The following is a 13,104-nucleotide window of genomic DNA, read 5'->3' as shown; positions in this document are numbered from 1 at the left end:
AGAATGATATTGGGATCCCCCGTCTTTCTCCCACTTGGGGCCAATACCCGCTTAAAAATGACCCGATTTTCAGGCGGGTACCTGGAAGAAGAAATGAACCCAAAATCCCGACATATATGCCATATAAATTCCAGGGGAGGGTTGCGGCGCCTGCTACAAGGTCAGGTGCCTCGATAGGAGCATCTGCTCCCGCGCGAGCCGTCAACATCATTGTCACCGACGAGTGCCCGAGGGGATATTGCTCCAAGAGGCGGGTCCACTTCGACCTAAGCGGGGCCGCATTCGGCTACATGGCTATCTCCAGCGAGGGCGGCTAGCTCAGGAACTGAGGCGAACTCCTAGTCATGTACAGGAGGTCCGTTCAATGTCCTCTCTAGCCGATGCTCTAAGGCAAGCTCTGAGTAGGAGCAAACCCCTCCACTGTCACCAAGATCCAAAATTTTGAAACCAGGAGAGGAAATAATCAATGAATAAGGCAACCGCCATTCAATCGGGAATGAGGGATGTAGGTAGAGTCTTCTTAGTTGTAAGGGTTGCAGCTTGAGACGTCCCCGTACATCTTCCTTCTCCCGAGTCTGATCTCCTTTATCCATTCCTCCCACAACTTCTTTTTTCTAATTTATTATTATTATTTTTATGAGATAAAATGACGAATTTATCCCTGAAAATATCATATGCACCGCACATGACACGATTTGGCTGGAAAATTGACTGAACGGGGTAAAGTGCCTATTTTTCATAAAGGTCGGAGGGTAAATGCTTCCTAGCCCCAAAAATCGAGGGGCAAAGTGCTTTCTACTCTTATTGGGCAGCCCACACACTTTTTATTGGGCCGGGCTGAATTCCTCTCACCATTGAGGCTTTCTCTACTTCCCTCGCATCTCTCTCTCTCTCTCTCCCCTCTCTCCCCTCTCTCAGTCTACGGTCTCTGAACGGAAACGGGACCTGCTTGTTCCGCCTTCGTAGCAGCTCGGTCGTTGTTGCCCGGCTGAACTGCAAAAAGTGAGAATTTTAATTTTCAGGGTTTTCTAGTTTGTAGATTCTTAATTTCTTGGCTAATTAGGGGAGAAGGTAGATGGATTTACGAAGTTTCTTGCCTGATTGCAAGTTAAATGTTGTTCTTCTGCGAGGTGTAAAAGGATTGGTTCACAGAAAAAGAGAAGGAAAGCAGGAAAAGGAAGATGAACAAGAAAAAGGTGTTCAACCTGGCCAAGGGTTCCGAGGCAGGGCGAAGAACTGCATTAGAATCGCGAGGGAGAGGGTCGAGAAGGCCCAGCAGTACTCCTACAGAGACCGCCGCAACAAGAAGCGTGATATGCAGTCTCTCTGGATCCAGCGCATCAACGCCGGCACTCGCTTCCACTCAGTACGTACCGTCCGACTTTTCTTTTTTACATATATATCGAAAGACTGCTTGTTCTAAATTTTCAATGATTTTTGCCCTACTTGTGTCTCATATATTTCGTTTCGTTTATCGGCTTGAAGCACTTATTCTGAATATGAGCTAAATGGAACTTTGGATAATACCGTTGACGATATCATGTTATTTACCCTTGCCGGGATGAGTAAGCTTCATCCATGAATCTCCCAAGTGTAGAGATGAGTATTGTGGTGTGGTTGATGAGTATTCTTTGCCTGTAAGGCATGGAAAGTAGTTCATTGTGCTCGTTCCGACTTGGCTTTTCTACTTTCTGAACATTCTCTTGATGCCATGTTTGACTCATATATCAAAAGAAATAGGTTTTTCATGAGTAACATCAACTGCTATAGAAGGTCTTTCATGAACGCTGAGATGAGAACTAAGATGTAAAACGGTATCTTCTGCTTCAATGGGAGTTAAAAAACATTTTCAGTTAATGACTTTCATCCCCTGTCTGCTGTGTAAGCCGAAGTTCTATTGGAGGATAAGAAATAGCGGTTTTTAAGGATTCAAGAAACTTTAGTCCTTTGAGATTTCAAACTAGCCATGCAAATCATCTTAGCATTTCTTATATATGCGTGTATATCATGGTTAAGCACAGATGTTATACCGAACTTTAACATGAACTATTTGTTGGATATTTGGGTGGTTTTTATTAGATAATTGTTGGCTTGTGCTTGAGCACCAATTGTTTTCTTGAAATTGGTTATTTACCTCATCAACATATTAATTTTTTTCCAAAACAACACGGGCATTTGCAGTGGATGAACTTTTGCATATAATCTCATAGTCTTACGACCATTTGTACTGATTTTCAGGTCAATTACGGTAACTTCATGCACGGGTTGATGAAGGAGAACATCCAGCTGAACTGGAAAGTTCTGTCAGAATTGTCCATGCATGAGCCACTTAGCTTCAAGGCCCTTGTGGACATCTCCCGTAAATCCTTCCTTGGGAACAAGAATGTGGTTCATCCTCCCAGGAAGGTAAGCATTCCAGTCAGTGTCTAGTATGTTGGTCGCTTTGTGTCTCTTGTTTCTCTTTTTGAGCTCGATGTTTGAACCATTGTTTCGTGGTTCCTACAAAGCTTCTACTGGTTTAGAAAGAATTTACGGCCTGAACTTTGAGAACTCAATCATCTTTTGCTTGCATGTTCTCTCAATATTCTGCATTCTATGTTCTCGGAGCTTCTCATTCCCTTGTGATATGAGGAAGATATGAATAGATGAAGGGCAATGGAGGAAGAGGTTTGATTTCCGACTATTACAAGCTCAGTAAGACATTGTTTTGATGTTGAATACAAGGCTTGGCTGGTTTTGCTAGCCAAGGGAGACATCATATTGATGAACAGAACGGGTTCATGATGAACTCTTGTTGGATTAACATGGGTCAGTCCTAGAATCCTGTGAATTTGCCATAAGCATAGGTCTCGTAATCCCAGATAAAGTTCCATTTGAGAGCTTATGGAACAAACAAAATTACAGAGAAGTTTACTTATATGTCACTCCAAGGCATCAACCTATACTATACATCTTATCTGTGATTTTAGAAACCATCGCAGTTCTCGGAATGACCACAACAAAGATCATTAACCCATCACCGAACACTAGTTTAACAATGAAAGATGAAGCACCATTGTCGGCTCATGAAGAAATATATAGAGGATTCTAAATTCATTAGTCACCCGCTTGCTTGTGAAGTAAATGTACTGTGTTAATAACCAAAAATAAATAAATAAATAAATCAACACTTTATCAATTTGGTACGATTTTTTCCTTAATTAAAAAATGCATAAACTATTGATTTGACACAAATTCTAGTACGAAGTCGACTTTTCCGTTAATTGAATGGAAAATGCTTATGCGTATTACCGATACCACGTGGCTTATGATGATAGCTCAAGTAGGACCCATAATATTTTATGTAACAATAAAATTGTTTTTCTAGAAAATAAAAAGAAATCAAGAAAAGAGCAAAATCAAAGGGGATGGAGGAGGGGCGGTGGTCAGCGGTGGGGGCCTCACTATCAACCACTAACTCCCTCAGTTGTGGTCGCTGGTGACCACAGATGGCGTTGGTGACCCCTGTAGGGGGTGGGTTGTCGGGATTGAGGCCCCTAACTGCCGGGATTACGTTAGGGGACTCTCGATTCTGGTGGGTATTGAATCAATTTAACCCATCTTCTTCAACGTATACAACTTGAAGAAGCTAACATATGAGGAGAGGAAGGCTCGTTTGATCGAGTGACTCAATGCCATCAACTCAGCTGCTGGAGCAGATGACGATGAAGATAATAAGTAGACGATTTTTATGACGGAATCTGAGCTAAAGATTATTCATCACCTTTGAGCTTCTGAGAACATGGATCAACGTTTCAGAGCTTTTCTTTATCCATAGATGTTAATTTACAACCCAGTTTTTATTTAATTTTTGGTGCCAAAACTTCGTGTTCTGACATTTTTGAGGATATTCTTGTTAGCGATCTATTCTGGATCTTAACTTTTTGCATGGACATCAAATTTCAGTTTTTCTTAAATTTTTTTGCAGCAGCAATCAAATTTATTTATCCACTCAATTTTAACCATTCCCAGTACAAGATACAGTGACATCCTTCATATAGAGTTTAAACATTTCATTCAAGACCAATGTGCATAGAAATGCACTGAAATGAGTCAACTCCAATATACACAGAAATGAGAAGGCTAATAAAATAACGACCCGAGTTAGTTCACTTTCAACAACTTAAATAGATGCGCTATAGAGCGACAATGGGGTTAGCAATGAAAATCATGCATGGCGAGTGTAGACTCTTGGCACATATTGAATGCGTACCACTTGCCATTGTGCTAGTCGGAAGAATAAGACCTTGACCTTGAGAATGATGTTGCAGCCATCTATAAGTGTGGTCACTATTCTTGGAGGTGGAAACTTGGCTTAAATACTCGGTTACTATAGAAGTTGTCTCGGTTATACTTAGCAATGTACGTAACAAGCTGTAACTAATTTAGAGTATGTCAATTTAATGTGTGTTATGTTTGATATAGGATATAAAAGGAATCATAATTTTTAAGGTATTTTATGGAGCAGTGACATCACGTTATTACTTATACATACTATAACTCGTAAATTGAAAAAAAAAACGAAAAAAACGTAGTTAAAGGTTGTTAGATGCTGCATTCCAGCTGGCATTCCACAAGATACATTGGTCATTCATATTGGTATCATCTAAAGCTAATATCAGTGAGCAAATCACTAAGCAAAAAAAAAAAATGAAATTGAATGTTGACGAGCACATACTCGCATGTGCTGAGGCGGGCCAAAAGAATGATATTGGGATCCCCCGTCTTTCTCCCACTTGGGGCCAATACCCCGCTAAAATGACCCGATTTTCAGGCGGGTACCTGGAAGAAGAATGAACCCAAAATCCCGACATATATGCCATATAAATTCCAGGGGAGGGTTGCGGCGCCTGCTACAAGGTCAGGTGCCTCGATAGGAGCATCTGCTCCCGCGCGAGCCGTCAACATCATTGTCACCGACGAGTGCCCGAGGGGATATTGCTCCAAGAGGCGGGTCCACTTCGACCTAAGCGGGGCCGCATTCGGCTACATGGCTATCTCCAGCGAGGGCGGCTAGCTCAGGAACTGAGGCGAACTCCTAGTCATGTACAGGAGGTCCGTTCAATGTCCTCTCTAGCCGATGCTCTAAGGCAAGCTCTGAGTAGGAGCAAACCCCTCCACTGTCACCAAGATCCAAAATTTTGAAACCAGGAGAGGAAATAATCAATGAATAAGGCAACCGCCATTCAATCGGGAATGAGGGATGTAGGTAGAGTCTTCTTAGTTGTAAGGGTTGCAGCTTGAGACGTCCCCGTACTCTTCCTTCTCCCGAGTCTGATCTCCTTTATCCATTCCTCCCACAGCTTCTTTTTTCTAATTTATTATTATTATTTTTATGAGATAAAATGACGAATTTATCCCTGAAAATATCATATGCACCGCACATGACACGATTTGGCTGGAAAATTGACTGAACGGGGTAAAGTGCCTATTTTTCATAAAGGTCGGAGGGTAAATGCTTCCTAGCCCCAAAAATCGAGGGGCAAAGTGCTTTCTACTCTTATTGGGCAGCCCACACACTTTTTATTGGGCCGGGCTGAATTCCTCTCACCATTGAGGCTTTCTCTACTTCCCTCGCATCTCTCTCTCTCTCTCCCCCTCTCTCCCCTCTCTCAGTCTGGACGGTCTCTGAACGGAAACGGGACCTGCTTGTTCCGCCTTCGTAGCAGCTCGGTCGTTGTTGCCCGGCTGAACTGCAAAAAGTGAGAATTTTAATTTTCAGGGTTTTCTAGTTTGTAGATTCTTAATTTCTTGGCTAATTAGGGGAGAAGGTAGATGGATTTACGAAGTTTCTTGCCTGATTGCAAGTTAAATGTTGTTCTTCTGCGAGGTGTAAAAGGATTGGTTCACAGAAAAAGAGAAGGAAAGCAGGAAAGGAAGATGAAGAAGAAAAAGGTGTTCAACCTGGCCAAGGGTTTCCGAGGCAGGGCGAAGAACTGCATTAGAATCGCGAGGGAGAGGGTCGAGAAGGCCCAGCAGTACTCCTACAGAGACCGCCGCAACAAGAAGCGTGATATGCAGTCTCTCTGGATCCAGCGCATCAACGCCGGCACTCGCTTCCACTCAGTACGTACCGTCCGACTTTTCTTTTTTACATATATATCGAAAGACTGCTTGTTCTAAATTTTCAATGATTTTTGCCCTACTTGTGTCTCATATATTTCGTTTCGTTTATCGGCTTGAAGCACTTATTCTGAATATGAGCTAAATGGAACTTTGGATAATACCGTTGACGATATCATGTTATTTACCCTTGCCGGGATGAGTAAGCTTCATCCATGAATCTCCCAAGTGTAGAGATGAGTATTGTGGTGTGGTTGATGAGTATTCTTTGCCTGTAAGGCATGGAAAGTAGTTCATTGTGCTCGTTCCGACTTGGCTTTTCTACTTTCTGAACATTCTCTTGATGCCATGTTTGACTCATATATCAAAAGAAATAGGTTTTTCATGAGTAACATCAACTGCTATAGAAGGTCTTTCATGAACGCTGAGATGAGAACTAAGATGTAAAAATGGTATCTTCTGCTTCAATGGGAGTTAAAAAACATTTTCAGTTAATGACTTTCATCCCCTGTCTGCTGTGTAAGCCGAAGTTCTATTGGAGGATAAGAAATAGCGGTTTTTAAGGATTCAAGAAACTTTAGTCCTTTGAGATTTCAAACTAGCCATGCAAATCATCTTAGCATTTCTTATATATGCGTGTATATGTCATGGTTAAGCACAGATGTTATACCGGAACTTTAACATGAACTATTTGTTGGATATTTGGGTGGTTTTTATTAGATAATTGTTGGCTTGTGCTTGAGCACCAATTGTTTTCTTGAAATTGGTTATTTACCTCATCAACATATTAATTTTTTTCCAAAACAACACGGGCATTTGCAGTGGATGAACTTTTGCATATAATCTCATAGTCTTACGACCATTTGTACTGATTTTCAGGTCAATTACGGTAACTTCATGCACGGGTTGATGAAGGAGAACATCCAGCTGAACTGGAAAGTTCTGTCAGAATTGTCCATGCATGAGCCACTTAGCTTCAAGGCCCTTGTGGACATCTCCCGTAATCCTTCCTTGGGAACAAGAATGTGGTTCATCCTCCCAGGAAGGTAAGCATTCCAGTCAGTGTCTAGTATGTTGGTCGCTTTGTGTCTCTTGTTTTCTCTTTTTGAGCTCGATGTTTGAACCATTGTTTCGTGGTTCCTACAAAGCTTCTACTGGTTTAGAAAGAATTTACGGCCTGAACTTTGAGAACTCAATCATCTTTTGCTTGCATGTTCTCTCAATATTCTGCATTCTATGTTCTCGGAGCTTCTCATTCCCTTGTGATATGAGGAAGATATGAATAGATGAAGGGCAATGGAGGAAGAGGTTTGATTTCCGACTATTACAAGCTCAGTAAGACATTGTTTTGATGTTGAATACAAGGCTTGGCTGGTTTTGCTAGCCAAGGGAGACATCATATTGATGAACAGAACGGGTTCATGATGAACTCTTGTTGGATTAACATGGGTCAGTCCTAGAATCCTGTGAATTTGCCATAAGCATAGGTCTCGTAATCCCAGATAAAGTTCCATTTGAGAGCTTATGGAACAAACAAAATTACAGAGAAGTTTACTTATATGTCACTCCAAGGCATCAACCTATACTATACATCTTATCTGTGATTTTAGAAACCATCGCAGTTCTCGGAATGACCACAACAAAGATCATTAACCCATCACCGAACACTAGTTTAACAATGAAAGATGAAGCACCATTGTCGGCTCATGAAGAAATATATAGAGGATTCTAAATTCATTAGTCACCCGCTTGCTTGTGAGTATAATGTACTGTGTTAATAACCAAAAATAAATAAATAAATAAATCAACACTTTATCAATTTGGTACGATTTTTTCCTTAATTAAAAAATGCATAAACTATTGATTTGACACAAATTCTAGTACGAAGTCGACTTTTCCGTTAATTTGAATGGAAAATGCTTATGCGTATTACCGATACCACGTGGCTTATGATGATAGCTCAAGTAGGACCCATAATATTTATGTAACAATAAAATTGTTTTTCTAGAAAATAAAAAGAAATCAAGAAAAGAGCAAAATCAAAGGGGATGGAGGAGGGGCGGTGGTCAGCGGTGGGGGCCTCACTATCAACCACTAACTCCCTCAGTTGTGGTCGCTGGTGACCACAGATGGCGTTGGTGACCCCTGTAGGGGGTGGGTTGTCGGGATTGAGGCCCCTAACTGCCGGGATTACGTTAGGGGACTCTCGATTCTGGTGGGTATTGAATCAATTTAACCCATCTTCTTCAACGTATACAACTTGAAGAAGCTAACATATGAGGAGAGGAAGGCTCGTTTGATCGAGTGACTCAATGCCATCAACTCAGCTGCTGGAGCAGATGACGATGAAGATAATAAGTAGACGATTTTTATGACGGAATCTGAGCTAAAGATTATTCATCACCTTTGAGCTTCTGAGAACATGGATCAACGTTTCAGAGCTTTTCTTTATCCATAGATGTTAATTTACAACCCAGTTTTTATTTAATTTTTGGTGCCAAAACTTCGTGTTCTGACATTTTTGAGGATATTCTTGTTAGCGATCTATTCTGGATCTTAACTTTTTGCATGGACATCAAATTTCAGTTTTTCTTAAATTTTTTTGCAGCAGCAATCAAATTTATTTATCCACTCAATTTTAACCATTCCCAGTACAAGATACAGTGACATCCTTCATATAGAGTTTAAACATTTCATTCAAGACCAATGTGCATAGAAATGCACTGAAATGAGTCAACTCCAATATACACAGAAATGAGAAGGCTAATAAAATAACGACCCGTTAGTTCACTTTCAACAACTTAAATAGATGCGCTATAGAGCGACAATGGGGTTAGCAATGAAAATCATGCATGGCGAGTGTAGACTCTTGGCACATATTGAATGCGTACCACTTGCCATTGTGCTAGTCGGAAGAATAAGACCTTGACCTTGAGAATGATGTTGCAGCCATCTATAAGTGTGGTCACTATTCTTGGAGGTGGAAACTTGGCTTAAATACTCGGTTACTATAGAAGTTGTCTCGGTTATACTTAGCAATGTACGTAACAAGCTGTAACTAATTTAGAGTATATCAATTTAATGTGTGTTATGTTTGATATAGGATATAAAAGGAATCATAATTTTTAAGGTATTTTATGGAGCAGTGACATCACGTTATTACTTATACATACTATAACTCGTAAATTGAAAAAAAAACGAAAAAAACGTAGTTAAAGGTTGTTAGATGCTGCATTCCAGCTGGCATTCCACAAGATACATTGGTCATTCATATTGGTTTCATCTAAAGCTAATATCAGTGAGCAAATCACTAAGCAAAAAAAAAATGAAATTGAATGTTGACGAGCACATACTCGCATGTGCTGAGGCGGGCCAAAAGAATGATATTGGGATCCCCCGTCTTTCTCCCACTTGGGGCCAATACCCGCTTAAAAATGACCCGATTTTCAGGCGGGTACCTGGAAGAAGAAATGAACCCAAAATCCCGACATATATGCCATATAAATTCCAGGGGAGGGTTGCGGCGCCTGCTACAAGGTCAGGTGCCTCGATAGGAGCATCTGCTCCCGCGCGAGCCGTCAACATCATTGTCACCGACGAGTGCCCGAGGGGATATTGCTCCAAGAGGCGGGTCCACTTCGACCTAAGCGGGGCCGCATTCGGCTACATGGCTATCTCCAGCGAGGGCGGCTAGCTCAGGAACTGAGGCGAACTCCTAGTCATGTACAGGAGGTCCGTTCAATGTCCTCTCTAGCCGATGCTCTAAGGCAAGCTCTGAGTAGGAGCAACCCCTCCACTGTCACCAATATCCAAATTTTGAAACCAGGAGGAGAGGAATAATCAATGAATAAGGCAACCGCCATTCAATCGGGAATGAGGGATGTAGGTAGAGTCTTCTTAGTTGTAAGGGTTGCAGCTTGAGACGTCCCCGTACATCTTCCTTCTCCCGAGTCTGATCTCCTTTATCCATTCCTCCCACAGCTTCTTTTTTCTAATTTATTATTATTATTTTTATGAGATAAAATGACGAATTTATCCCTGAAAATATCATATGCACCGCACATGACACGATTTGGCTGGAAAATTGACTGAACGGGGTAAAGTGCCTATTTTTCATAAAGGTCGGAGGGTAAATGCTTCCTAGCCCCAAAAATCGAGGGGCAAAGTGCTTTCTACTCTTATTGGGCAGCCCACACACTTTTTATTGGGCCGGGCTGAATTCCTCTCACCATTGAGGCTTTCTCTACTTCCCTCGCATCTCTCTCTCTCTCTCCCCCTCTCTCCCCTCTCTCAGTCTGGACGGTCTCTGAACGGAAACGGGACCTGCTTGTTCCGCCTTCGTAGCAGCTCGGTCGTTGTTGCCCGGCTGAACTGCAAAAAGTGAGAATTTTAATTTTCAGGGTTTTCTAGTTTGTAGATTCTTAATTTCTTGGCTAATTAGGGGAGAAGGTAGATGGATTTACGAAGTTTCTTGCCTGATTGCAAGTTAAATGTTGTTCTTCTGCGAGGTGTAAAAGGATTGTTTCACAGAAAAAGAGAAGGAAAGCAGGAAAAGGAAGATGAAGAAGAAAAAGGTGTTCAACCTGGCCAAGGGTTTCCGAGGCAGGGCGAAGAACTGCATTAGAATCGCGAGGGAGAGGGTCGAGAAGGCCCAGCAGTACTCCTACAGAGACCGCCGCAACAAGAAGCGTGATATGCAGTCTCTCTGGATCCAGCGCATCAACGCCGGCACTCGCTTCCACTCAGTACGTACCGTCCGACTTTTCTTTTTTACATATATATCGAAAGACTGCTTGTTCTAAATTTTCAATGATTTTTGCCCTACTTGTGTCTCATATATTTCGTTTCGTTTATCGGCTTGAAGCACTTATTCTGAATATGAGCTAAATGGAACTTTGGATAATACCGTTGACGATATCATGTTATTTACCCTTGCCGGGATGAGTAAGCTTCATCCATGAATCTCCCAAGTGTAGAGATGAGTATTGTGGTGTGGTTGATGAGTATTCTTTGCCTGTAAGGCATGGAAAGTAGTTCATTGTGCTCGTTCCGACTTGGCTTTTCTACTTTCTGAACATTCTCTTGATGCCATGTTTGACTCATATATCAAAAGAAATAGGTTTTTCATGAGTAACATCAACTCTATAGAAGTCTTTCATGAACGCTGAGATGAGAACTAAGATGTAAAAATGGTATCTTCTGCTTCAATGGGAGTTAAAAAACATTTTCAGTTAATGACTTTCATCCCCTGTCTGCTGTGTAAGCCGAAGTTCTATTGGAGGATAAGAAATAGCGGTTTTTAAGGATTCAAGAAACTTTAGTCCTTTGAGATTTCAAACTAGCCATGCAAATCATCTTAGCATTTCTTATATATGCGTGTATATGTCATGGTTAAGCACAGATGTTATACCGGAACTTTAACATGAACTATTTGTTGGATATTTGGGTGGTTTTTATTAGATAATTGTTGGCTTGTGCTTGAGCACCAATTGTTTTCTTGAAATTGGTTATTTACCTCATCAACATATTAATTTTTTTCCAAAACAACACGGGCATTTGCAGTGGATGAACTTTTGCATATAATCTCATAGTCTTACGACCATTTGTACTGATTTTCAGGTCAATTACGGTAACTTCATGCACGGGCTGATGAAGGAGAACATCCAGCTGAACTGGAAAGTTCTGTCAGAATTGTCCATGCATGAGCCACTTAGCTTCAAGGCCCTTGTGGACATCTCCCGTAAATCCTTCCTTGGGAACAAGAATGTGGTTCATCCTCCCAGGAAGGTAAGCATTCCAGTCAGTGTCTAGTATGTTGGTCGCTTTGTGTCTCTTTTTTCTCTTTTTGAGCTCGATGTTTGAACCATTGTTTCGTGGTTCCTACAAAGCTTCTACTGGTTTAGAAAGAATTTACGGCCTGAACTTTGAGAACTCAATCATCTTTTGCTTGCATGTTCTCTCAATATTCCGCATTCTATGTTCTCGGAGCTTCTCATTCCCTTGTGATATGAGGAAGATATGAATAGATGAAGGGCAATGGAGGAAGAGGTTTGATTTCCGACTATTACAAGCTCAGTAAGACATTGTTTTGATGTTGAATACAAGGCTTGGCTGGTTTTGCTAGCCAAGGGAGACATCATATTGATGAACAGAACGGGTTCACGATGAACTCTTGTTGGATTAACATGGGTCAGTCCTAGAATCCTGTGAATTTGCCATAAGCATAGGTCTCGTAATCCCAGATAAAGTTCCATTTGAGAGCTTATGGAACAAACAAAATTACAGAGAAGTTTACTTATATGTCACTCCAAGGCATCAACCTATACTATACATCTTATCTGTGATTTTAGAAACCATCGCAGTTCTCGGAATGACCACAACAAAGATCATTAACCCATCACCGAACACTAGTTTAACAATGAAAGATGAAGCACCATTGTCGGCTCATGAAGAAATATATAGAGGATTCTAAATTCATTAGTCACCCGCTTGCTTGTGAAGTATAATGTACTGTGTTAATAACCAAAAATAAATAAATAAATAAATCAACACTTTATCAATTTGGTACGATTTTTTCCTTAATTAAAAAATGCATAAACTATTGATTTGACACAATTCTAGTACGAAGTCGACTTTTCCGTTAATTTGAATGGAAAATGCTTATGCGTATTACCGATACCACGTGGCTTATGATGATAGCTCAAGTAGGACCCATAATATTTATGTAACAATAAATTTGTTTTTCTAGAAAATAAAAAGAAATCAAGAAAAGAGCAAAATCAAAGGGGATGGAGGAGGGGCGGTGGTCAGCGGTGGGGGCCTCACTATCAACCACTAACTCCCTCAGTTGTGGTCGCTGGTGACCACAGATGGCGTTGGTGACCCCTGTAGGGGGTGGGTTGTCGGGATTGAGGCCCCTAACTGCCGGGATTACGTTAGGGGACTCTCGATTCTGGTGGGTATTGAATCAATTTAACCCATCTTCTTCAACGTATACAACTT

General features: G+C 41.2%; 2 protein-coding genes and 1 pseudogene across 2 annotated transcripts; all 3 read left to right on the top strand.

The window, feature by feature from the left end:
* Nucleotides 1–1,051: 1,051 nt before the first annotated feature.
* On the top strand, nt 1,052–2,517 carry LOC116197720 (annotated as a pseudogene).
* A 3,395-nt stretch (nt 2,518–5,912) lies between these two features.
* Nucleotides 5,913–7,152, top strand: LOC116197808 (50S ribosomal protein L20-like). The gene is made up of 2 exons (XM_031528058.1): nt 5,913–6,105; nt 6,982–7,152. The coding sequence occupies exons 1-2, from the start codon at nt 5,920–5,922 to the stop codon at nt 7,150–7,152; spliced, it is 357 nt and encodes a 118-aa protein (XP_031383918.1). The 5' UTR covers nt 5,913–5,919.
* Nucleotides 7,153–10,651: 3,499 nt separating this feature from the next.
* On the top strand, nt 10,652–12,056 carry LOC116197789 (50S ribosomal protein L20-like). The gene is made up of 2 exons (XM_031528040.1): nt 10,652–10,847; nt 11,722–12,056. The coding sequence occupies exons 1-2, from the start codon at nt 10,662–10,664 to the stop codon at nt 11,911–11,913; spliced, it is 378 nt and encodes a 125-aa protein (XP_031383900.1). The 5' UTR covers nt 10,652–10,661; the 3' UTR covers nt 11,914–12,056.
* Nucleotides 12,057–13,104: the final 1,048 nt, after the last annotated feature.

Source organism: Punica granatum, chromosome 2 (assembly GCF_007655135.1).
Source record: "Punica granatum isolate Tunisia-2019 chromosome 2, ASM765513v2, whole genome shotgun sequence".
Classification (NCBI taxonomy): Eukaryota; Viridiplantae; Streptophyta; class Magnoliopsida; order Myrtales; family Lythraceae; genus Punica; species Punica granatum.
This window is presented reverse-complemented; position numbering and strand designations above follow the sequence as displayed.

Coding starts and splice junctions, on each gene's coding strand:
- LOC116197808 (XM_031528058.1), top strand. CDS start 5,920: ATGAAGAAGAAAAAGGTGTTCAACCTGGCCAAGGGTTTCCGAGGCAGG. Junction 6,106..6,981: donor CCGGCACTCGCTTCCACTCA/GTACGTACCGTC, acceptor ACTGATTTTCAG/GTCAATTACGGTAACTTCAT.
- LOC116197789 (XM_031528040.1), top strand. CDS start 10,662: ATGAAGAAGAAAAAGGTGTTCAACCTGGCCAAGGGTTTCCGAGGCAGG. Junction 10,848..11,721: donor CCGGCACTCGCTTCCACTCA/GTACGTACCGTC, acceptor ACTGATTTTCAG/GTCAATTACGGTAACTTCAT.